The sequence below is a fragment of the Chrysemys picta genome, chromosome 18 (genome assembly GCF_011386835.1).
Source record: "Chrysemys picta bellii isolate R12L10 chromosome 18, ASM1138683v2, whole genome shotgun sequence".
Classification (NCBI taxonomy): Eukaryota; Metazoa; Chordata; order Testudines; family Emydidae; genus Chrysemys; species Chrysemys picta.
In genome coordinates, this window is record NC_088808.1 from 8027364 (window position 1) to 8053232 (window position 25869).

General features: G+C 46.6%; 1 protein-coding gene across 3 annotated transcripts in view; it reads left to right on the forward strand.

Moving 5' to 3' along the window:
• Window positions 1-25869, forward strand: part of COL27A1 (collagen type XXVII alpha 1 chain) — a 253052-nt gene that overhangs the window by 35912 nt on the left and 191271 nt on the right. The window contains exon 1 of one of the 3 annotated variants that reach the window (XM_065571906.1): window positions 24538-24636. The exons of the other annotated variants lie outside the window; for them this stretch is intronic. Within the exon in view, the coding sequence (XP_065427978.1) occupies window positions 24573-24636 (64 nt within the window). The 5' untranslated portion in view covers window positions 24538-24572. Of the gene's footprint in view, window positions 1-24537; window positions 24637-25869 lie in introns of those variants that run through there. 3 annotated transcript variants of the gene reach the window in all.

Genomic DNA, 25869 nt, shown 5'->3' on the forward strand with positions numbered 1-25869 from the left:
GCTTTTTGAGTTAAGTGCTCTCAGTTTACATTTAGAATTCTTCTGTCCATCTCTATCTCATCTTTCTCTGCAATGAGTTTGGTGCTAACCCGTACTACGGACATTGTATAAAACCAAATTGCATGGTGTGCTGCCCTGATGTCATTCAGGGTCTTTGATAGCTTCTGGGAGTTTCCAGACCTGCCCCTCTACCAGAGCTCAGCCGTGAGGTCACATTACACACATGTGAAAATACAAAGCAAAGTGAATGGTCAGACTGAGCCTGCAGTGGAAGGATGTTTATCTTGAGGTTGTTCTTCCTTGGTTTGTGTTGCCAACGTGAAACATTCAAAATTGTGAGACTGGTTTCAAGATCATGAGATTTTAATGAACAAATGTGGGGCCATTTGACTTTTGGACCTGTAGTACTCACTTGGGTCCACGTCTCATGCGTTTCTCCGCAACTATGAAGGCTGCAAACTTACTCCTTTGAAATAAAAGTTAATATTCTGATTTAGCCACCTGACTCCAGGAGCTGGGGCTTTAAGGAAAGCAGCCAGTATTGTGAGGATCACAAAGAAATTGTGAGAGTTGACAACAGCTGCATGATTTGTTTCTGGTTATAGAGCCAAGGCAAAGCTACTTCTAGAGTGTTTTGCCCTGAGAACCTGGCTATGGAATAGTATTTGAATAATAGCTCTTTTTTATGTTCAAAATGCTTTAGAGATGTTGTTTAATTAATTCTGACTTTGTGAGTATTATCCCTGTTTTACAGGTGGGGAAACTGAGCCACCGAGGTTAAGGGATTTGCTAAAGGCTGCCAGAATGGGGGGTGAGCTGGTATTAGAATTCAGAAGTTCTTGATTCCCAGCTTCATGCAGAAACTGTGAAATAATGCATCTGTGTGTGGTAGCTGCTGGTGTTCATTACCAGAGAGGGGAGAAATACACCGGGGAAAGAGGCTGACGTGCAGTGTATTCTCAGTATTGCGAAGGTATTTAGTGATTATAACAATCCTGAAGGAGGATAGCTCAGGCCGTTGGTTTTGTTTTGCTGAGTGTCAGGATCACAACCGCGAATGAATGTTTCTTTTCAGAGCAACCCAGAAACCATCCTCCCATGCGCCTCTCCACTGGAGCCTTGTGCTCAAATGAAACTCACATCTCTGCCAGATGCACGTGATCCTTTTAATAAAGTGACTTTGTTAAAGTGACCTGGAGAGGTTCCAGTGGTGCAAGCAGAATTCATTTCTTACCGATACGCTGCATACATGGGAGGGACACAAAGGGGGGGGCACCAGCTAAAGGGGGGGCACGTTACCTCCCCACGTGACCCCTGATGTGACTCCTCCCCGCCCGTGGTCCCCGTGCTCTCCTCGTCCCCTCCCCATCCCACGTTACCTGGGGAAGAGGGGGAGGGCTCCATCCTCCTCCCACTGCACCGGAGGCTTCTGAACTGCAGGGCTCTCCAGAACCGCAGCAATGAAAGGAGCAGAATGTGGGGCCCATGCCAGCAGCTCCTCCAGGCGGCCCCACACCAGCAGCTCCTCCAGCGTGGCTGTACCACCCCCAGCCCTGTCTTCCGGTGGGGCTGCTGTACAGACCCCAGACAGGAGACGCAGCTGCATGGAAGGGCTGGGAGCGGGGCTGGGGGCAGTACACAGCTACGCTGGAGGAGCTGCTGGCAGCCCCATGTTCTGCACCTCCTGTGTCTTTCCAGTAGGGAGTACCGGCTATAAATATCTTACTGGTACAGCGTACCGGACCGCCGTACTTACACCACTGAGAGGTTCCCTTCTAAAATGAATATAAAGAAAGGTGCCAGAATGAGCATGCTGGCAAGAGTCCTGTGGTTGGTTAGAGCACTACTGGTTTTTCTCCTTTTCTTCCTCTCCTGTGGCTAGTAAAAAGCTGTATGCTTTCAAGGGGGCAATGTGGTCAAGGGTGCGTGTGTAAATCCAACAGATGTTGGGATGCTGTAACGGCTCTGGATAGGCAGCAGACATTGCCTGGGTCATGGAAGATAAACGGGAGGTGTGCTAATGACAGCACTTAAAAAATAAAGGGAGAAAAATGATGAGCTGGAGTCGACCTCTTGACCCTTAAGCTAAGAGTTAGAGGATATGGCTGCATAAAGTCTGAGATTTATTTCCATCCATAATCTTTCTCTCATGCGTGTGTATGACACACTCTCTCTTTCTTTCCTTATTGTTTCATGTGGTCCTTCAGTTCTTCATTTCCACGTGTGTTAGACATGTTTGTAATATCTCAGTAGCCATAAAACTTGACTCCTCGTACCTTGAGTTTTTCCAGATAAAGAGAGGTGATCGATCCAATAAAGAGAGAATAAAACTGCTGTCAGGAAGCTGAGAGGGGCAGAGCCGGGGCTGGTACCATGGGCCGGTATATATACAGGGGCTCTTTTCTCTGCTGTAAACAAGAAGGTTTATGCAGCATGGCTGATTTCTGAGCTTTCGAGGGGTGTGAAGGCTGTGCTTGGAGCTCTATTGCAGCCTCACAGTTTTTCCCTCCCACGTGCAAGAAGCTCATTGACAGTCGAGCGTGGAGCAGTGGAGGAGTTCATTTAACGCACTGCTGGAAGGCATTCTGATGCTGCGGTGATGAGTGGTTATAAGAACCTGTCTAGAAGAGACTAGAATTATTCAGAAATGGCTTGAAGGTGGGAAAACTCCAGGTGTTGCCTATTCGTTGGGATCCATGGGCGCATTTGGGGTTTGTTTTGGTTCCTTAAATGAGTGAGTAAATGAGTGAGTGAGGAAGAAACTTCAACAGCTGGTGGATAAGTCTTGATTGCAACTATTAGTAGCTAAGGCGCTCACTGGCCCAAATGCTAAAGTAATCGATGAATGAGTGTACTGGAATATTGCAGAATGCAACGTGTGTTGTGTTTGTGTGGGCTCAGGCTGGTGCATGCCCATGTCAGGTGCTAGGGACACCAGGGGCGCTGGAACAATTTGTATAGTGGGGGGGCTGAAAGCCATTGCACCAAACTGCAAACTCTGGATATAATGGAAACCACTTCAATCCAAGGGGTGCCACAGCACCCCCTGCACCTCTAGTTCCAGCACCTATGAGGGACACTGAGACTTTTACACTTCCTGCCTTGCCTATGCCCCACATAGGAAAACATGGCCATAAATCCCATTGTGTGTGCATTACATGCCTCTATAAACATGTACACACACACACGCATGTGTACACGCGCGCGCGCGCACACATGTATCTCCCCTTCAGGAAGGCTCCTTTGCAAAGAGATTAATTGGCCTTTGCTTGCGAGATTGATCTTTATATCTAACTCCCCCCCCACCCCACCCCCAAATGTTAAGCATCTGGCACACAGGTGCTCCCCTGCCCACCCGGTAAACTTGGTATGAAGCCAGTCATACTACAGAAGCAGATGCCATCTCTTGGCTTGACCCACTGGTATGACTGGATGCACTGAGACTAGGCCAGGTGTGCCCGCTGTTAGCACAGTGGCTGTGAAAGTGGCGAGGCAGGTGTTGTAAGCAAAGCTGGGCAAATAATTGATTTTTTTTTTTATTTGTTGGCCAAAACAAAAAAATCTGGCGGAGGGGGGAATTGCTTTGTTTTGAAGCAAAACTGAAAATGTTTTTCCCACCAAACTGAAAAATTTCATTTCAGAGCAAACAAAACATTTTGTCAAACCTCCTTTTTGAGCGGTGAGGGTCATTTCATTACGGTTTTTTACCCTTTTGATTTTTTTTAAACATCTAGCTAAATTCAAAATGAAACATTGTTTCACAATAATTCAATGTCTTGTTTTGAAAATGTCCAAACGTCTCACTTTGATATTTTTTTCCTTAATTTTTTTTTAATTCAGCTGGAACTCGTCACCAAATTCACAAATAGTTTTGGTGTCCCTGAAACTCATTTTTTGGCAAATTTAATCGGGATCAAAAAATGTCACCTAGCTTGAGTTGATCTCATAGAAAGGGAATGACTTGCAACATTTCCAATTCATTTTGCTTATAAAATGTTCACGCCAACGTTCAATCAAATTAACAACTTGGGGAACAAGTTGAGGGCTGACTCGCCCACCATCAAACTAAAGTTGATTTTAAAACCTACCTCAAACTCGATAGAGAGGAGAGCACCCCAAGACACCCCCTAGCACTGTACCACAGATGTCAGTGGAGGCGCTTGTCAAACTGCCATTTTGAATGTGGAATCTGTGTGTTCTGGTTAATGTAGTGCTAATGGTTTCAACCCGGTGCTCTGATGTGTGGTCTGATGCTTCAGACAAAGAATAGAAAGGCTGCTGGTCAGCTCATCCCATTGGTCATGGCACATCCTGTTGCTACCAGCATGAGGGGAAGGCAAGAGAAACATAATTTGCTGCTCTCCTTCCTCTCCCTGGGGTTGGGAATCAAGACATCACTGCTGGATGTAGGTATCAATGAGGCGATTTAGGGTACGTCTAGACTTGTGGTGGCGCGTACAATACAGGCCGGTGAGGCACGGCTGTGGTGAGGAGGGGGCACTACACACCTGAACCCAAGGGTGTAAACTCTACACAGCTCTCTCCCATGTCGACGCAGCTATTAGTGTCTACCTACCTCTGCTGCCGGAGCCTTTCCTCACTGCAGTGAAAGGCTCCGGCACTGGGGGGAGGCTCTGGCAAGGGGGAGGCAGTGGGGAAAGGCTCTAGCAGCTCCCCCTGGGGAACCTGGGTCTCAGCCTTTCACTGCTGTATGCAGCTCCACACCGCAGTGAGTGTGGACCAGCCTGCCTTTCGCTGCAGCGTGAAGCTGTGTGCCCCCGACACGCTGCTGCGAGCGTAGACAAGGGCTTAGATCAGGGGTGGCCAAACTGCAGCTCACGAACTGCATGCGGCTCTTTTGCAGTTAAAGTGCGGCTTGTGGAGCCCTCCAGGCCCTCCCCGCCCCCCATTCTCCACCTACTAGACTTGAGGGGGGGAGCTCGGGACCTCTGCCTTGAAGCAGGGTGGTGGGATAGGGGCTTCTGCCTGGCAGGGGCATGTCGGGGCTTCAGCCCCACAGGTTGCACCTACCGGGGCTCAGGACTTCAGCAGGAGCAGGGCTAAAGCTCCGAGTCCAGACTATCGAACTTCTGGAGATGGTCGTATGCGGCTCGGAGAGTCCGTACGTTTGGCCACCCCACCTTAGATGGCTACTGTGTGTTCCTGGTCTCAAAGTGGCAAAGGCATGAAATGTTGTTTTCCTTTGCTCTTCTGAAATCACCCACCTCCTGCTGCGTGTTTCACAGGAGGGGCTGTGCAAAAACGTTTCTAATTTACCGCAATAAACTGTGATGGTCATTGGGTTCTGCACAAATCACTTGGAAGCCAAGCTTCTTATTCCCCCATCAGTAGGAATACGGTTACAAGGCTTCATGGCGGGCAAACGGCAGAGAGCCTCATAGAATTTCAGGTCAGCCATGCCTAGGAGAGCTGGGAGGTTTTAGACACAGTCAATTTAACCTGGCCAGGATGCAGTCAACAACTTTAGAGGTTTCCTATTTGCAGGGTTAGTGAAAATGGGACGGATCACCACTTTGAGGCACAAATTCGCTACCCAGAGTGGGTAGATGGAAGAGTCGGTTGTTTGGAAGGTGTGGGGGGAGATCTTGTGCTGAAGTGTGAATGAGTGATGATTCGCAGTTAGTGGCAGTATTGCCCATCTCATGTGTTCAAAAACCACCAGTCATCCACCCCCCCATCATAAACATCATGGGGTTTTGTTAAAATATCAGAAATGTTGGGGGGGGGGGTGATAAGACTCATGATAAAACTGCAAGAGCTGGCAACAGACTCCCGGGTTCTGTGGCCTCTGCCAGTCAGCGGCAGTGTGCTCTTGGAAATCCCTGAACTCAAACTGCTGCTCTGTGACGCAGGCAGGGCCGGCTCCAGGGTTTTGGCTGCCCCAAGCAGCCAAAACAAAACAAACAAACAAAAAAGCCGCGATCGCGATCAGCGGTGGCAATTCGGCGGGAGGTCCTTCACTCCCAGGCGGAGTGAGGGACCGTCGGCCAAATTGCCGCCGAATACCTGGACGTGCCGCCCCTCTCCGGAGTGGCCGCCCCAAGCACCTGCTTGAGAAGCTGGTGCCTGGAGCCGGCCCTGGACGCAGGAATCGCCCCGCTTATGTTGCAAGGTTTAACAAATTGCAAGGGCTTTGTGATTTTGGGCTTATTCATTTTCCCCCACGAAATGTGCGGTTGCGAGTACAAAACGTTGTGATAAATATGCCATTGTTATAGCTCTTACTGCATGGCATGGAGTTAAAAATCAAGTCTTTTCCTCACATTGAATCAAATGCTTATTCTGAAGGGCTGACAGTTCTCCCTCCACAGTGTGCCTCTAAAACAATAGAAGACAGATGCCCTAGTCAATTTTTAACCAATTCCCATTAAAACTTCCCCTAGTTTACCTGTTCTCAGATGACTCCAACGGTGTGTCTACACTGCAATTGGGAGCATGCCTCCCAGCCCAGGTAGACAGACACTGCTTCATTTGTGCCAGGGCCTGGCGGTTCAGAGCCCCGGCGCCTCCGGGCCTGGCGGTTCAGAGCCCCGGCGCCTCTGGGCTTGCTGCATCAGTTATGAATGTAAAAAAATGGCTGGAGCATCGGCACCTCTTTCATTACAAATTAAGCACTGTAGACAGACATAGGCAGTGGCATGGGCCAGCCACCAAAGTACCCTGGGTCTGTACTTGAGTGGCTAGCTTGTGTTGCTGCCCATGTCGCAACACCCACATGGCTATTTTTAGCGCTGTAACGTGTTTGTGTGTGTCCGTCCCCCCCCTCCCTCCCTCCCCCCTCTCTCCCTCCCTAGGCTGGGAGGCATGTTCCCGGCTGCAGTGCAGACATTCCCTAAAGACCCTTGGCCTATGGCTTCCTCTCAGTGTGCATCTGAATTGTGGGTTGTTTCATATCAGCACACAGCCAGCCCCCATGTGTTTTTGCTCATGTGCATGCTCTATGGAATCTATCTTTGCATGCCCGACACACACGCTGTAAATATATTGACTCTGTGCAGATTAGCTCCTTCAAAAGAAGCCTGTAGTTATAATCCTAATGGGCCCGTTTGCCCTCATAGCCAGCACTGATGTGTGTCCCTGATGTTGCCTTGCAGAGGGAGACCTCTCTCCGATGCGGGGGGCCAAGGCTCTTACTCACCAAGAAATGCTCATCCAGCTTTTTGGCATAAAGAGGAGTGAGAAAACAAACCAAGCTCATTTTCACAAAACATGGTTGCTTTTCCTTGCTTTAGTCTCCCTGCCTGTATTTGTCTTTCATTTGTATGGTCCTTTCAGGCTTTGCTGAAATGCCCTGAGAGCCAGGGCTGAACGAATACTGTCTCACGATTGCAAACAGAACATAACTGGAAGGCAACTTAGATAAATAAATTGGAGAGAATCCTGGCCCATGCTCGCCCGGCACCTGCGACAAACCTGGCTCTTTCCATCCTGCTCGAGAAGTTTTTGAAGTTGAGCTGAAGTGACTTAACTAAACGGAGTAGGTGGTTTAATTCCCCCCCAGTCACTGAGCATCTTTTGTTAAGTGGCTTAATACCAACTTGTAAAGTTATTTATGCAAGGTCACGAACAAAAGTACATTGAGCTGCACCATGGAAGGTAGGATGGGATCTTACTATCTGAGGGTCTCCCAGAGAGGTGTATCAGTCCAATCCCTGTTTTCTTCAGGGGGATGGGACGGAAATACCAATAGATTAAATGACTTGCCCAAGGTCTCACAATGAATCTGTGGCAGAGCCAGGAATTGAACCCTCTCTCCAGAGTCCCCAGACTGGTAACTTAACTGCAAGATCTCCTTTTGTTTCCCAGACAATTGGTCTGATCAGTGTGTCGGTTTCCTGCTTTGCTTCTATGACTCTACAAGCTAACACTAGAGCTGGTTGGGAATCAGAACGTCTGTTCCGTGAGAAATTCTGACATGTCAAATTCTTTTCATTTTCAATCGGAACAAAAAGCCAAGTTTTCAAAATTTCCTTCAAAACTCAAATTCAAAATATATCTATTTGGGACCATTGTGTTGTGTCATTTTGACAAGGTAGACATGTTGTGCTTTGTTTCGATCATTCACATTCATTTTGTTTGATTTTTTTATTTTTATTATTAAAATATTTCATATTAGTGTAAAATACTAAATTATATATATCTAATAGTTTAATATGCTATAAAATAAATGTATTACAAATTACAAAGTCTAAACAAGAAAGTCAAAATAAAACTTTTCACCTTCTCAAAATGATTTGTTTGGACTTTTCCCCCATGAAAAATATAGGCAAATCAAGATTTTCCTGCAAAACGTATCCATTTTGACTAAACTGCTATTTTCCATGGAAAACTTTAATCAAAGTTTCAACCAGCTGTTCCTAAAATAGACTTCAGGCAACTTCCGAGTAAAATTTCCCTTTCTTAAGTGTATATGATGTGGCCGCGGCATACCATATATTTCCACCAGGAAACATATCTACACTGATCAAAAATTTGTGGGTGTGCGTAGTAGTTACTGAGAGCAGCTTTACAAGCCCAATGCTAAGCTGTTTCTACAGCTGTGCTGCAGTTGTCATGTTTAGTCTGATTGTTTGACCCTGACTCCCCCCCCCCCCCCCCCCCGGCTGTACTTTGTTTTAAAGAATCCTGGGAATGCTGGAAGATTTATATTCACAGCCATTGACTTGTATTGTTCTCAACTGTATGTATTAAATAGGTCTAGCAGGCATTTTTGGCCTTGGAGGGCAGAGATGGGAAGAGAGATCATCTCAGCACTCGAGACAGCTCAACACCAGGAAGAAACTCATGGTATTGAGAATGTAAGCACACTGCCGGTGTCACTTGAAATCAGCTTGCTTTTGCTTTGGGTTCAGGGGTTCCTGAGGGATTCAGAGTGTCCTCCTTAAGAAAGCATTTGGGTGTTTTATTCATTGGATTATCGTTATTATTTATGTCCATTACAGTAGGGCCTAGAGGATCGGGGTCCCCCTTGTTCTGGGTGCTGCCCACACACGTAATAAAAAGTCAGTCCCTGCCCTGAAGAACTTACAGTCTAGACACATAAGGGGAGAGTTTTGGAAGCCCGGAAGAGGTTTAGTAGCATGGGGGTCTGTTGACTTTTAATGGGTTCTATGTTCCTGAACCTCCCTATTATAACTTGATTCCATCTCAGTTTGCCCTCTGCTGGCAGGTTGCCCATCGATGATGTATCCAAGTGCCCCGTATATTTTAAGCCTGAGATTAAGTAGCCACCTGGGCAAATCTGCACCCAAGCAATGAACATCAGGCTATGGGAAGGTTTGTGCTTTGCCAAGTCGCATTCTCTTGCTGCTCCTAGGAGGGGAAGGATGGGGGCCTGGGGCTAGGGGCCTGGGTGGGCTTTCCAGAGACCGGGGTTCAACTCCTGTGCCTAAGTTCCCCATCTTGACAATGGGGATGGTACTTCCCTGCCTCGCAGGGTGTTGAAGATAGTGAGGTGCTCAAATATTTCCGTGATGGGGACCACAGGAATACCTAGACTGGTAGAAATGCCATTTTGCTATTAAAAATGGGCCCAAGCAATCCTCATCTGAACAGCCTCCAAGCTCGGAGTGTCCCCAAGGAACTGGCTCACCAATTCTTTCTTGCATGTCCACCTTCCCGCAAAGCGTTGCATTGAGGCTATGTCTACACTGCAGCTGGGAGGTGCGGTTCCCAGCTCAGGTGGGTGTACATATACTAGCTCTGATCCAGCTAGTGCGCTAAAAATGGCGTTGTGGCTGGGCACCTTGGGATTGCTGCTCAAGTACAAGCCGGTCCGCGATCCTGATCGTGTACTAGGACGGCTAGCTGGAGCCGCCACTGTGCCCACACTGCTGTGGTTAGCCACCCACCTCGATCAGCGCTAGCGTGAGCACGTCTGCCCAAGCTGGGAATTCCAGCTCCCAAAAGCAGAGTGGACGTACCCCGAGAAGCAAGGCCTGTTCTGGCTGAGGTCCCTTTCCAGTCTTCACCTCAATAATTCGCAGCTCCCGTCCTGTAATCTCAATGCATCCAAAATGGCTACAGCCTGTGATAATTTCAGGCTCCAGATGCCTTAGAGATGAATTGTGTGAAACTGTGTAAAGTCTCCCTCTGTTTCAATTCGCTGCAGCTTCCTTACTTCCCTGCCATCCTCATGTAGGGGCACGTGCCTAGTGTGGCCTTGCATGTTTTATGTCTTAGGGAAAGAGCTGTCCCAAGAAGGGTTTATCTCGCCGTGCTCTTGGAAATGACGTGGTGATTAACAGATGCCTGAAGATTTTGGAGCATTAAATACAGTATAGTTGTATTTTAACAGCCCTTTTCTTTCCCGCAGCCAGGGAAGCTAGCTGGTGGCTCTAAATTCTTTCAGTTCTCGCGGGCCGGTGGTGCTGTGCATTCATTTCCACAGAGCTGGTCTGAGCTCAGCTCGGGTCACAATGAAACGGGCTGTGGAGTGGCGAATTGGTGAGATGCCCAAAGCAGTCATATACGGTTGAGCATGATTAGCTGTCTCTGCTGAGCAGAGACCCACTGTGGAATACTCTGGACCGGACACGATTGGCAGATGGGGTGGAATAGAGCTACTGTGGGGTGTTTGCCAGGGTGATTATTACACTGGCAAAGGAGGGAGTGGTCAAAACTTAAAACGCTGCAGCTGCACCGCTTCAGTGAAGGTGCTCCTAGTTAATCCACTTCTGCAAGAGGCCGGGGCTATATCAAGGGGAGAAGCCCTCCAGTCAGAGTGCTGTCTACCCCGGGGATTAGGTCAGTATAACGGCGGGTGGGTTTGTCACACCTCTGAGCCACGTAGTTATATCCATGTGAGTTTATACCTGGCCTAAGAGTTAGAACATTCTTCCATTCTGCTCCTGGACTCAACCCAAACTTGCGCTGTTGCCTTAAAGGTGACCTGCAAAGTGGGGGCTGGGGAGGGGGGGATCGGGGAAAGGGTTGTGCCCTTCTTAGCTTTGTTTCTGATGTACAATGAAGGCCCCCCCTTTTGGGGGAAGGAAGAGGGAGGATTTTTTGTTTTTTCTCTAGAAATTCAGGATTTCTTCTCCCCTCACCCCAGTAATAGTAGCCCATTGGCAGCAGTTGTTGTAGGGAAGCAAAACGCGTGTCTGTGTCCGAGAAAGAGAGACCCATTTAACTTGAGAGGCTGGGAAGCACCTGGCAGAAACGACGTCTTTGTTTAAAGATACAACCGCCCTGCTCTTTCAACGAAAGCCTGTGAGAACTCACAATCCACAAGGGACTGACATCGCCAAGTCTTCCAGTAACTCGATTTGACGTTCCTGCAGTGGTGTGCCAGGACACTTTGAGTCAGGCGTTCAATTGTACACTTGCATGCAGAATGGTGTCCCTCCATGCAGCATGATCTGACGTGTATGGCACGTGCCAGGTCATGCTGTGCAGAGGCCACCATTTTGTTCATGTTTTCGGGGGCTGGACAGAAGTGTCCCTTGGGCTCAGACAGTGCATGCCTCTGCATTCCTAATATTTATAGGGGAAACTACAAATACCAGGCCCCAAAGCCCTTCCAGGCCATCTCCATATATCAAAGTGGAGGGTTGTGTTGGTAGTCCATCGTTGCCGATGATGACGATATTGTCGCAATTCTCATCGATGGCTGCGCCTATGACTCCGAAGTCCCAACCCTGAGGTACAGCGTTGGCCGCACGGAGGGCGTGGGAAGTCCGTGTCTATGATGTTTAATGATGCAGCTCCGTGACGCCTTTCACGTGCAGCCTGGACACGATTTCATCGTTCCCACACACAATGGAGTAAAAAGGACACGCACGTAGTTTTTATCAACCCTTTGCCAGTGACTTTTAACTCCTTAGAGGGTCTGTTTCCCAGTAGACCGAATGGGTGTAATACCCAGCCACACACAGGCGGGGTGGCAAGTTATGAGTAAATGTATGTTTGTAACGCATTCTGGGATCCTTCTTTGAAAGGTGCTGTCGAAGTGTCCTGGGTGCAGCATAGGGACATGGATGGCCGGGGATCGGCACAGCTCCTCCTTTCACAGCTGAAGATTTAACAAGCATGAAGCATCCTGATGGGCCACACATTACATAAACCGTGATGCTGTCTGCAAAGCCAGACAGTTTCCACGTTCCTTTCTCTTTGCTCCTTGGCCTCTCTGTCAGGTTCTTGTTGATGCAGGTCTCGTTGTTAGCTGTTGGAGTGAGAGACCCTTGGCTTAGGTTCTGAAATGCAGTCTGGTTAAACACCTCCTTCCCCTCTCCATCTCTCTACCTCATCCCCCCCGTGCTAACTAGAGACCATGTTTATCCCCAGGAGTGGGTCAAGGAGAAGTGTTGAATGCTGCCTTCTGTTTCTGATCGATGGCTTCCTCGTGGGAGTGATGAGAGATTAAGCCTCTTCTCTTGTGGACGGACGCCTTTGTGGTTCAGTAATGACTTGGATCTGTAGCAGTCTCTGCTCAGTGGAGAGATGCTGAAATGGCTCCCTTGGGATTAGCAGGCCTCTAAAAGCTGGGTTTGTTGAAGACATCATCTAAGACTGGTTCAATTTCCTTTGTTCTGGCTCTGATGCTCCCTTGCATTAAACTCCGATCGGAGCATTCAGCACAGTCGGGGTTTCTTGTGCATGTTTGGATTGTGAAGTTTCACACACGATTCCCCGGCGATGTCTGCCATTCCGCTAATAGTTTCATAGGGTGACCTTGAGGGTTCAGGAGTTGTGATGAAATCGTAAGGGTGTGTTCTTGCCAAGAAACTTCCTTTGTTTTCCTTTTTTTCTATAAGCCACAGCTCTTCTCTGGCAACTGCTGAGGTGTGCTGTTACCTTTACATGTTCAACGCCTCTCTGTCCTGTCTTTAGCTTGTTAATGCAACCTGTCCACGTGTCTTTTGTGCTGAGGCAGTGAATGCATGGAACATATAAAAATGCAGTGAATATTCTTGCTCCTCCCTTTGCCTCTGGGCTTTGAGGAGTTTGTCAACTTCGTGGACTTGAAAGAAATATTGCATCCATTTTACTTTAATTTTAACATTATAATCTTTGTTTCTTTCTATGTGCCTGAGCCTGTACTGGGGAATAGCCCCACCATTGGTTCAAAAGACTTTGAATGTTACCGTGCTTGGTTGAGCCAGGAAAGTGAAGGCTGTGGATAGATAGAATTATCTGTTGTTGATTAGCCTTCACAAAGGGCAAGATATGTAGAGATACAGATACTATTTTATGTTTAGTATCAGAGGGGTAGCCGTGTTAGTCTGGATCTGTAAAAAGCAACAGAGAGTCCTGTGGCACCTTTAAGACTAACAGATGTATTGGAGCATAAGCTTTCATGGGTGAATACCATGCATCTGACGAAGTGGTTACTCACCCACAAAAGCTCATGCTCCAATACATCTGTTAGTCTTAAAGGTGCCACAGGACTCTGTGCTATTTTATGTTTGGCTGTCTCATTGGCTCACTGGCATTTCAGGTGGAGTTACTGCTTGGGAAAGCAGTGGCTGATTATGCTGTGTGGCTTGCAGGGAATTTTATAGGAGCACAAGCATCCAAATTAAAAGGAACTTGGCGTGTAAAAATAATGTTAGGAGAAAAGTGAGAAATGAGTCAAGACTCGAGTTATGAAAAACTCTGTATGGATAAACTGATGAGAATTCATGAGCTTGGTTGAGGCAGAAATCTCAATAATTCAGTAGTTTCTGGAGAAAATTGCCAACATTCAGCTATGAATCCGCTCACAAATGTGCCTGCAGTTTGCCTGAGGTGAAAATTTGACTTTTTTTTTTTTTAAACTGGGACGTGTCAGTTTCTTTGTCATTTGTGGAGAACAGTGTGTGCCCGTGTGATGGGCACCTTTTTGGCTGACACCCCGGGGCATTGAACCGGGCACCTGCAGAGCTAAAAGAGTTCACTACTGCAGCTTCAGCACCGAGGCTTTGTAACTGGGGGCTGTAACAAACCCTGTCCTCAGTGGAATGGCACAGAGGGGAATCTGTAACACCCCCCCCCACTGATGAGTTACACCTGGAGATAAGGGGCGGTGGGCAGAGATGGCATCCAGAAGACAAGAGAATAAAATAATTCTTTTTGAAAATAAGTGGGGAAAAAGACTGGGTGGTTGTAGTACAGTATATGGGATGTGAACTAGCATGGAAAAATCATCCATCTTGCACCCAGGAGTCATCTCTCTTTCTCCATGTTCCGCCCGGATTCCTGCAGAACGGTCTCTAGGAAAGAGGTGCTGGGGTGTGAGTTTAGGACCACCAGAAGAGTGTTCGGGATCGGCTCCGTTTTAATCAGAGGTGTCCTAGTCTAAGCACTGGGACTTGTGCCAGCAAAGCCGGAAGCAGAAGCAGATATCTCCAAAGTGCTGCACGGTTTACGTGGCCGTAAAGGAAAATTCTCCTTTGTCCTGTTTTTAATTTAAATGTGGTGACACTTAATTCCAGTTTTCGCTTCGGTCCTTGGTTTTGCGGGAGGCTCGGTAGCAGAAGGACCAGCAGGTTTCCATTTGGGAGGATTGAGGTCTGTGGGCAGAGGTTGAACTCATGCTGGTGTATCTGGTTTCTTCTGCTCATGACTTTGTTGGGAGGGGAGGTCACTCTGCGTTGAACTCCGTTACTGAAAACAGAGAGCCTGTTCATCCCCTTCCCTGTGGCATGGGAAACTTGCCATTCAGCAGGGACAGCCAAGTATCTTCATCATACCCTTAAATTGCTTTATTCTCGCTGGCCATTCTAGTTCACTTGGCAGCCCCCTTACGGGGATGGCTGGCCTCATGGATTGAAGGTTTGGATAGTGAAGCTTTTAACACTGAGCGTTTCCCCTGTGGATGCTCACAGCCCAGCCCAGGCCTAATGGACCTGCCTGTAAGGCCAGGAGAAGATTTTTTTATTTATTTTTTTAAGGGATGGGCGGGGGGACCCTTGAGGCAATCCTTCGCAATTGCAGCATTGCCGACCCCAAGTGCTCCAAAATCATGAGTCAGGTCCCCAGAAACCACGAGACTGGCTTAAAAATCATGAGATTTTTTTTTAAAGAAATGTGGATGTCCTGTTCTGAGGTGCAGTCCAGACCAGTGAGGGGTTGGGTCACCCCCTGCCCTGCCGCCTTGGGCACTTCACAGTGCTTTGCTGTTGTTGCTCCCAAACTGGGCCGCTCTCAAACAGCCTGCCGATCGCCCCCTGAGTGTTCGTGTAGAGTCACAGCAACTCTGAGCCCAGCAGCCTGACAGCAGCACACCAGCCCCACTCTGGCTTCCACCAGCCTTGGTTACTACTGGCACGGTGACCCCGACGCAGGCCCAGCCCCCGATTTCCCCCAAAATGTGTGTTCTGCACTGTCCAGCCCTCTCCTGGGCAGTCCAGATTTTACAGGTCCGGTGCCCTGGTAAGAGGTCAGTATCCAACAGCCTGCTACTTTAAATGCAGTTCCCAAACCATTCAAGTTAAACACAGCACTGGATGAGTTGTGATTAAAGAATAAAAGAAGTTTATTTAACTACAAAGAGATTTTAAGTGAGTACAAGCATATGAGGCGTTAAAGTCAGACATTGTTACTAGAGAAATAAAGATAAAACACTTTCTAGTAGCTGAAACTTAACAAACTAGACTTGGTTCAAGGTAAAATTCTTACTAAAGGTTCCCAGCAACATTGTTTGCCAAATTTTCCTGTCAGGATCCCTCCCAAAGTCAAAAGGCTGGTTCCTTTGTCTTCTGAGGTGAAAGAGAGAAATAAATGATAACCTGGGGTGGTTTGGCCCTTCACTCTTATAGCTCAAGTATCAGAGGGGTAGCCATGTTAGTCTGGATCTGTAAAAAGCACCAGAGAGTCCTGTGGCACCTTCTAGACATACAGATGTATTGGAGCATAAGCTTGACGCAGTGGGTATTCACCCACGAAAGCTCATGCTCCAATACATCTGTTAGTCTATAAGGTGCCACAGGACGCTTTGTTGCTTCTTATAGTTCAGTCACCCTTTGAAGTGCATTTTCCTGAGGGTTACCCCTAGATAAAGTTCCTTCCAGCTGTGAGGACAGAGACATGGAGTCTCATGGTGAAAGAGGTTCCAGGTTGTTCTAAAACGCAGATCGATCTGTTCCTGTCCCCCACTTTGTTGCTGAAGAATGGCCACTTGACACGTGATTGTCAATCAACTTTGACACCATCAGCTTGTCCTTTGTTGTTTTGAGAAACTGGTTTACCCCCCTTTGCTGTCCCATGGGCCCTGTTTACTATATATATGTAAACGGAGGTAAATGCACATTTTTTTTGTTCAGGCTAGGCCTGTTTAATCACTTCTGCCTACTCAAGACTACGTAGATTGAACATGTGTTGCTCCATACATTTCACTAGGATATTATTGACCAGTGAAAAGAAGAACAGGAGTACTTGTGGCATCTTAGAGACTAACAAATTTATTAGAGCATAAGCTTTCGTGGACTACAGCCCACTTCTTTTTGCGGATACAGATTGACCAGTGAGTTATTACTTTTCAACTGATACCTCCCAAGGTATATTTTGCACAAAGATTGTTACAATAACATGTAGGATGTGAATATCAGGGTTGGAAGGGACCTCAGGAGGTCATCTAGTGCAACCCCCTGCTCAAAGCAGGACCAATCCCCAGACAGATTTTTGCCCCAGATCCCTAAATGGCCCCCTCAAGGATTGAACTCATGACCCAATATGGGACGCATTAGGTCACAGTGGGGTTTTTTATTTGCCTTGTGGCTTGAGCCTTAGGCTGTACTTGGGTCACCTTTTCAAGCCTTTCTCTGCAGCCATGAGAGCTAGGAACTTCCTTTTTAAAATGAAAGCTGAGATTCTCTTCTAATCACATGACTCCATGAGCTGTGGCTTTAAGACAAAAGCACCAAATATTGCAAGACTCATGATTAAAATCTATAACTATATAACGATCAATATTTGGAAACTGAAAAGAGTTTATTAGGAAATCCACTGAATTTTCTTCTCCTATCACACACACATTTTTTCTAATTGAATTTGTATTCAGAGCATTAACTTACAAAGTCAGTGTATGTATATGTGCATGTATTGAGGGTGGAGGAATGAAATTCTATACATTTTGCAAACCTATAACAATGAACCCAAAGGCTTGGCCAGTTTGGGGGCAACTGGTTTGTCCTGTGAATTCCCTCCATGGGAATACTCCGCTGCTAAGGATGCAATAATAAGACTCTGTTGTCAATAATTAGGGACAGGGAGACCTTGGCCTATCCTTTGGCAAGTGCATTATGTGCTGTGCCCTGAGTTCAGTAACTGGTCAGTATTAAGCTTGGAAAAACAAGCCATTTGAAATCACCCCACCAGATTAGTCTTCTGCTCATTGGTGTGCAGGAATATAATGCATTCTTGTCATGAATACCCTGGGACCTGACATCAGCAGGGGAGAGACCCTGCTAAATGATGACCTTTGTCTGAAGTGGGCAGGGGGAAGGGAATGATGGTAGCCCTGCTCTGCCTTGCCTCAGTCAGCTCCTTTCAGAAGTAATAGCTGACCTTTTCTAAGAACTTCCCTGCAATGAGGGATAGCTCAGTGGTTTGAGCATTGGCCTGCTAAATCCAGGGTTGTGAGTTCAATCCCCGAGGGGGCCATTTAGGGATCTGGGGCAAAAATCTGTCTGGGGATTGGTGCTGCTTTGAGCAGGGGGTTGGACTAGATGACCTCCTGAGGTCCCTTCCAACCCTGATATTCTATGATCTCCTAGGCCTGTCCGTTAACCGTCATGCAGTTCCGTGCCCCTCTAAACTTCCCTGCTTCCTGGTAATTCTCAGGTGCACTAATAAAATACCTGCCTAATTATTTATTTGAGTAAAAGGGTTCCTCAGCGGAATATTACCTAACCGGGTTAAAATGTTTATGTTTCGACTTTCCCATAAAATGGTCTCCATATTGATTTTAATTTTTATTGCTTTTATTCCTCCTCTGGGTACAGTGGAATGCTCCCGTGTGTGTGAGAGAGAAGAGAGTGAGCAATTTCTTTCTCCGTCTCTCTGCAGTCTCATAGACTTTAAGGCATCATGATCATCTAGTCTGACCTGCACATTGCAGGCCACAGAACCTCACCCACCCACTCCTGTAATAGACGCATAACCTCTGGTTGAGTTACGGCCTCCTCCTTCTACAGCAATTTGCTCCCCATTATTCTTGCCCCACTTCTGTCTGTCTAGCTGGCTGCGCTGATCAGACAGTTTAATTGCCTCCTCCTTTTGCTAACGTGATCGTGGTGTGCCCTGAATAATTGGAGCCAGCACCTCATTGTAGCGCTTGCAGGCATAATTGGCAAGGTGACGAGGAGACCAGCATTGCTAATGTAACTGCCAGAGGTTCTGAACCCCTGGGAACAAAGGACCTTGCACTGTTAGGTTTACCATGAAGGTAAAGTGTTAATTACCATTCTGACCTGTAGCGCTGTAGTTTTAAACTTGTTTTAACACCAGTATTGGCACATCCAATGGCATTGTTCCTGACTTCAGCGCACCAGGAAGTATGGGCGACCGGGGGTGGATCACTTGATGATTACCTGTTCTGTTCATTCCCTCTGGGGCATCTGGCATTAGCCACTGTCGGAAAACAGGATACTGGGCTAGATGGACCTTTGGTCTGACCTAGTATGGCTGTTCACGTGTTCTTGTAGGAGTGATAGCTACCCGCTTGGCTGATTGAACTGGGGAGACCTCCAGAGTGAAAAGCCAGGGTCTATATAGCGTTAGCTAAAGATCCAGGCTTTGCAATAGGTTAACACTGGGTACCAAGGGGGACAGGTAACACACACTGAGCAGTGTCACACAGGGACACGAGAAGTCTGTCCTTATGTGGCTCCCACTTACCTTAGCATCCAAACTCCTCACAACACAGACATGCTAGTAGGGTTATTTTACAGATGGGGAAGTGAGACGCGGAGACTGTGACTTGCCTGAGGTCACACAGAATGTCTTGGCACCGCAGGGAATTGAGGCAGGTCTCCTGAGTCCCAGACTAGCACCCTAACCACTGGGCCATCCTTCCTCTCAGTGTGTGATGTACTAGACAGTAGCTCAACTGTATTACCTGAGCAGAATGGGTTGGGTTAAGAATAACATAGCAGCCTGCATTTGTGGGGTTTGTCAGCTACGTGACATTTTACCGGCCTGTGTCCCTCAGGAAGGGAATATGGTCTCATGACTGAGCAGAAGAAGACTCGGAGTTGAGAGATTTGCATTCTGTTCTTGTCACTGCCACAGATTTACTGTGTAATCTCAAGCAAGTCACTAGGGCCTTGATCCCACCATTGGCTCCTTACAAGCAGATCCTTGACATCAGTGGGTCTCGGTGCAGGGTGAGGGGTGTGCACGTTTGGACCTCATTGCAGGATGGGGTGTTAATCTCCCTGCACTTGGTGATAAAAGGGGGGAGTTCCTACCTCAAAGAGATGTTATGTGTAAACATTCAATGTTGGCATCATCGTAGCTCTGTTGGTCCCAGGATATGAGGGAGACAAGGTGGGTGAGGTAATATCTTTTACCGGACCAGCTTCTGTTGGTGGGAGAGACAAGCTTTTGAGCTTCACAGAGCTGAAGAAGAGCTCTGTGCAACTCAAGAGCTTGTCTCTTCCACCAACAGAAGTTGGCCTGTTAAAATAAATTACCTCACACCTTGTCTCCCTTAAATATTCATGCTCCAGGGCACAAGCCAACTTCTAACTAATGGGGCAAGTTCTCTGTGGGAAGAGTGCTTCATAACTGTTGTTGTTCTTTCCTCCAGCCTTGGCAACTATCTGAGATGAGACTGGACCCATGGTCTGGCGTCATATGGCAATCCCTCTTTTTATGTCAGGCGCTCAGAGATTTTTCACTCAGAGAAGCAAAGTATCTTTTTTTTTTTTTTTCTATTCGTGACTGTGTGGATTTATTTTAATGTAACTTTTTTGAGACTTCCCTGGTCACTTGGAAAAGAAGGAACCCTAGTGGTCCTGAGATCTTTCCCTTTTCTCTGTGCACGACAGATGTTTTGTATGACCTAGGCTGGCTCATTTTTAATAAATCCACCGCCAGCTACTAAAATTAATGTGTGTTGATTTTAAAGTCTCCATTTACACTGTGTGTTGTTCTTAAAATCTTAAAATTAAGTTATAAGTAAACTCCAAAAGTGCTGGCAGGATAAATCTAGTGAGCTGAGCACTTCAGAAAATAATGCAAGCGGGGTATTTTGAGGGAAAGACTCATTTTGGGTGCACGTCGGCTATATTTTGTATCTTGCTGAAGTGGCTAGAATTCCCAGGACAGATTCTAGCTATTTATTACAGCTGTAATCTCTCACAGCTGCGCGTGTGTGCAGCAAAACCGAATACCGACCCCAGCCTGATTTCACTCTGATACTCGAGACAACCTTCGACATAGCTGAAATAACAGCCCAGACTGAACCTCTTCCGGGCTTTAGAATAATTAGCTCAAGACACTGTGAGGCTAAACTACAGAAATATCTGTAATGCTAAACTTCTAAGAGGGTGGAGGCCAGGATCTCTGAAGGAGCAGGCACATTTCCCCACCAACGCTGCTGGCTTTTTAATTTCGAACCCTCATCTTCTGTCAAATTTTGCTTCTGACAAGGTGCTTTTCTTACTCCCCTTCTCTTAACTCTTCAGATCACATTAGTGCCTCTGGGTTTGTTGCTTGCCAAACTCCCATCCTATCCATCAATCCCTTTAGTAAAAGGAAGTTGTATGTGACTAGATGACTCTTTTCATCACGGCCTTGTTGTCTCATCTTGGACAGTGTTCCGGGGCAGGCTCTGCCCATTCTCTTCTCTAAGACACTCCCTCCCCCCCCACGCCATGAGAGCACAAATCCATGCCATCGAGCGCTGGATATTAAATATTCACTGGGCAGGGACTTGATCCCAGGTCTCCCACATCCTAGGAGCATGTTCTAACCACTGGGTTTTTCTGGCCTCTTCTGCCAAGTGGAACAGCTCCAACCGGCGAGATTGCAAGAGACCTACCCCAGACTAGCCAATAGCCCCGTGGTTAGGGCGCTCACCTGTGATACGGGAGACTATGCTTGGGTGAATTATTTCTACAAAGGGAAATAGCTTCAACCCCACAACGGATGATAGCCCAGATGGCTAGGGCATGCAGCTTGGACCTGAGAAACCTTTTCTAACAAAAGTTTAATTGAAAATGGTACGTTCCTGTTGGAAAGTTTTGGTTTCGACAAACTGGTATTTTCTGATCCGAAAACCATTTCACTGAAAAATTACCACCAGTCTCTGCCTGTTCCAGTATTGGCTGACAGGCTTGGGTCCCTCAGCTCAAGCAGCAGAGGATCATGCTTTGAGGTCCCACATTCCGTCCTTGTTGCCAACAACCCACCGAAGGGCGTCACTTTACAAGTGGATGTCGGTATTATTGCCTGCCAGCACCTTCTGCCAGGGATGCTTCTGCAAGTTAGACCAGCCAATGATCCAGCTGGAGAGGGGCAGTGGCACAGCCCCACAGCACATCCGTGACTCTTCGCTGGGGAGCCTCGAATGCCTCTCCCTCAAGCATGAAGTACAAGTACCGCACTACATCTCTGTCAGCAATGGAAGCAAAAGCCTGCCAGATACGGCTTGTGCATTGGGCTGCTCTGCTCTGGGCTAGTTTTCCCTGCAATGAGGGAGCTCAGGATCTTCACTTTTTATTTTTACTTTTTTATTTCTGGAGGTTCCTGGGCGTTTCATGTGTATTTAAACATGCGAGTCTATCTGGCACCATTTATGGGGCATCCTTCTGTTGCTGTTAGTGACGTTGTTGTTTTAGGGTCTTGTCTATATTCAAAGTTGCATGGGTTTAACAAAGATCTAGTCTACACTAAAATGGTAGGTTGACCCAGCTATTTAGCTTGTGGATGTGAAAAATCCCCATAGCAACCTAGTTAAGCCTACCTAACTGCCGGTGTAGACTGCATGATGTCCACAGAAGAATTCTTCCATCCGAGCTAACGCCTCTCGGGGAGGTGGATTGCCTACACTGACAGGAGAACCCTCCTGTTGGCATAAGTAGTGTCTGAAGTGCGACAGCAGCGCAGCTGCAGCATTGCCCTGAAATTGGTTTCGCTCAGGGTACGTCTATACTTACCTCCGGGTTCGGCGGCAAGCAATCAATCTTCTGGGATCGATTTATCACGTCTTGTCTAGACGCGATAAATCGATCCCGGAAGTGCTCGCTGTCGACACCAGTACTCCTGCTCCGCGAGAGGAGTACGCGGAGTCGACGGGGGAGCCTGCCTGCCGCGTGTGGACCCACGGTAAGTGCCTTGTAGTTCGAACTAAGATACTTTGACTTCAGTTACGTTATTCACGTAGCTGAAGTTATGTATCTTAGTTCGAACTGGGGGGGTTAGTGTGGACCAGCCCTTAGATGTATGCAAACCCCCATGTGGAAACTCGCTCAAATCATTTCACACCTGGCTTGTGTCAATTGAGTCTAAGTACTGAATTAAACTAAATCAATATAAACCAGATTTGAAACAATTTAAGAGCATCCATAAAGGGGTTTGTACTAGTTTATTAAACACACTTTTCTTTAAACTGATTAATCTTTTAATATACAACCTGAAGTGCACAGTAAGGGGAGGACGTCACATATTTGGTTGAGTGAAGCAAGTTCTCACACTAAACTCAGTGTCATTTCCCTGTCTATCTGCCATGTGGCTCAGGAGGAAAGCGGGGCATAAAATCATAGGGTTAGAAAGGATCACAAGGGTCATGTAGGTCAGTGGCGCTCAGCAAGGGGTACATGTACCCCTGAGGTCTTCTGTGGGTATATCAACTCATCTAGATATTTGCCTAGTTTTACAACAGGATACAGAAAAGGCACTAGCCAAGTCAGTACAAACTAAAATTTCATACAGACACTGACTTGTATTATACACTGAAAGATAGGTACAATATTTATATTCCATTGATTTATTTTATAATTACATGGTCAAAATGAGAAAGTCAGTAATTTGTCAGTAACAGTGCGGCCGTGACACTTTTGTATTTTTATGTCTGATTTTGTAAGCAAGGAGGTTTTAAGTGAGGTAAAACTTCAGGTTATGCAAAACAAATCAGACTCCTGAAAGGGTATAGTGGTCAGGAAAGGTTAAGGTGACCAGATGTCCCGATTTTATAGGGACAGTCCCAATATTTGGGGATTTTTCTTATATAGGTGCCTATTACCCCCCAGACTCTGTCCCGATTTTTCATACTTGCTATCTGGTCACCCTAGGAAAGGTTGAGTGTCATTGATCTAGGTAGTCTCTAAGCCCCTGCCAGGAGGCAGGATTTATAAGATGCAGGCCCCTGCCATGGTGAGAAAGGCAGTGCACGGGGTGCATATGGAGTCCTTGATACGGTGGAGTGGGGGAGAATGAAAGAAAATAGCCGTGGGATGGACGTGGGGCGCACACAGCCCCTGGCATGGGAGAGCTGCAGGGAGTCACTGAAGCAGAGGGGGATTGTGGGGGCTGGGGAGCAATGGAGGAGTGCAGTAAGCCCTTGGTGTGTGCAATGCGCTTGGCCTATAGAAAATGTGCATAGCTTCATTAATCTCATATGATAGACGATGTAGTAGATCTAGGAAGGAAGGACGGCCCAGTGGTGAGAGCACTAGCCTGGGACTTGCAAGACCTGGGTTCAGTTCTGTGCCCTGCCATAGTCGTTCTGAGTGGCCCTGGGCAGGTTACTTAGTGTGTCTGTGCTGCTGTTCCCCATCTGTAAACTGGGGATGATGGCACTGCCATTCTTCCCCACGGGCTGTGAGACTAAATCACATGAATGATTGTGAAGCTCTCAAACAACAGGGGTCATATAAAGAGCTAGGGGTGTGCAGTGAAGCACATGGTATGCCACTGGAGTCCATTGCATGTGAATCTCTGGTCTATACGAATTCTGAGATCTGTCAGGAAAACATGAAGAAAGGGGTTGAGGAACCTTGCGGACTCTCTCGGTGAAACACAACTGGTCATCAACCCCCTGGCAAGATTTGAGTGTCATTTTTATTGGCAACTACAGCTGAATCTTGTGCCTAGGATAGATGGATTTCTAAGCCGCTCCAGAAGCGGGGCTCAGCAACCATGAAGGGTCTTTTATACCATGATGCGGAGGATAGGCACAGCAGAGTGGTCTGCAGGGAGAGTTTTATTTTACATAGGGTGTGTATTGGCGGGGAGGTGAACTTTAGGTTTGTGTGGGTCTAAGGAGCTGGGTCCTCTGCCTTGTTTGGCCTCTAAAGCAGTTGCTAGCTCATCCCAGAGATTAAGAAGATAAATTGAAAATCCTTAAAATCAAAAATTGAATGTTCATCACTTTTTGGATGTTATAAACTGGTTAAAATAGGAATGAAACCATACAGGACTCTCCCAATGGCTATAAGAGAAGGTAAAGGATTCTTATGCTTTATATACACTAAAGATTCAGCTTAGATTTCACACCAATTAATGCTGGGTTCTGAAATGTGATACAGCAGCTAGGAGGAGCCTGCATTTCAAAAGAACTACATTTCAGCATGCTTGCTAAAACATATTTACAAAGCCCTGGCCTTTGAACCCCTGGAGCGCTCATGTATGCTGATCAGGTTGAGGTTGGGGTGGAGGCTGCATTTGAGCACAAGGTGGAGGCATTTGGTGAGTACAGAGGAAGTTTAAGGAGGCGATGACTGACAGGGTGTGTGTTTGGTATGCTGCCTGAAGGCATGGGAATGAACGCTGCCTTAGCAGATTACCTTGATTTTTAGTGATCGTGTTAATGAGTTTTCACGGAAACATAACTCTTTTTTTGTTCGGGTACTTAGTAGTTTTCTGTATTAGCAACCGCAAACCATTAAAAAACCAGAGCCAAAAATAGTCATCAGCTTGGCTTAAAAATCATGATATGCTTTTAAAATGTTGGGTTCTTTTTATTTGGCTTCTGGTTTGAGCCTTGAGGGTGCATTCATTTCACGTTTCCAAGCTGAAACCAGGAGGGATAGAAACTTTTTTAATGAGATGACTGTCTCATGCACTCTCTTGATTCCAGCAGCTGGGACTTTAAGAAAAAAATCAAATATTGCGAAAGACACGATTAAATCACAAGAGCAGGAAAACTAGTGTCTAGAGGCACTAAGCGTGACTGTGCTATGCATTGTATACAAAAATAATTACAAAAATACACATTGTATAATCAACTAATTTTAAAAACAAATGTGTTCTGATAGAGCCACCTCTCAACAGGATTTACTGAGACATTTGCTTTCAAAACCATCTTAAAAAAATGTTGTTTTCTGCTCCCTTGTTATATAAGGGTCTTTTCAGTTAATAGTAGCGACAACATTTTCAGAGAGAATCCTGCCCCGTTGGCTGTGTCCTTCTTAACTTTCAGCCACTGCTTAGAAAACAAATTACCACTGCTCATCCGAGCATGGAGACTAGGGTTTAAATCCTGTTGCATAACATGCTAGATGTGGATTCCTCATCACGGCCAGGTTGGTCTGTGCGTGTTTAGGCTGAAGCTTTTTGCAAGTAGTTTTTATTGATTGTTTTTAATCATAAGAGAGATGGAAACAGTAAGCAACAGTACAAGTGCTATACTAACAATCAACTAGTGAGTGGTTTTGAAATTCCTCATTTAACTTTGAACTAATGCCAACATAGAATCAAAGGAAGAGAAAAGGAACTAAGAAAAAAGTAAAAATTAAAACTAAATCTGCCATAGTGGAGGGGAAGGGATGCAGTATTGTTGAATTGGATGCAACTATAATTGGGCTATCTTAACAGTATTTCCGATTCCAAGCCTTCAAACATCCTGAGTCAGGCCCCGCAAAATCACTAGACTGGCTTAAGGATAATAAATTTGGGATTTTTCTTAGGAGGGGTCATGTT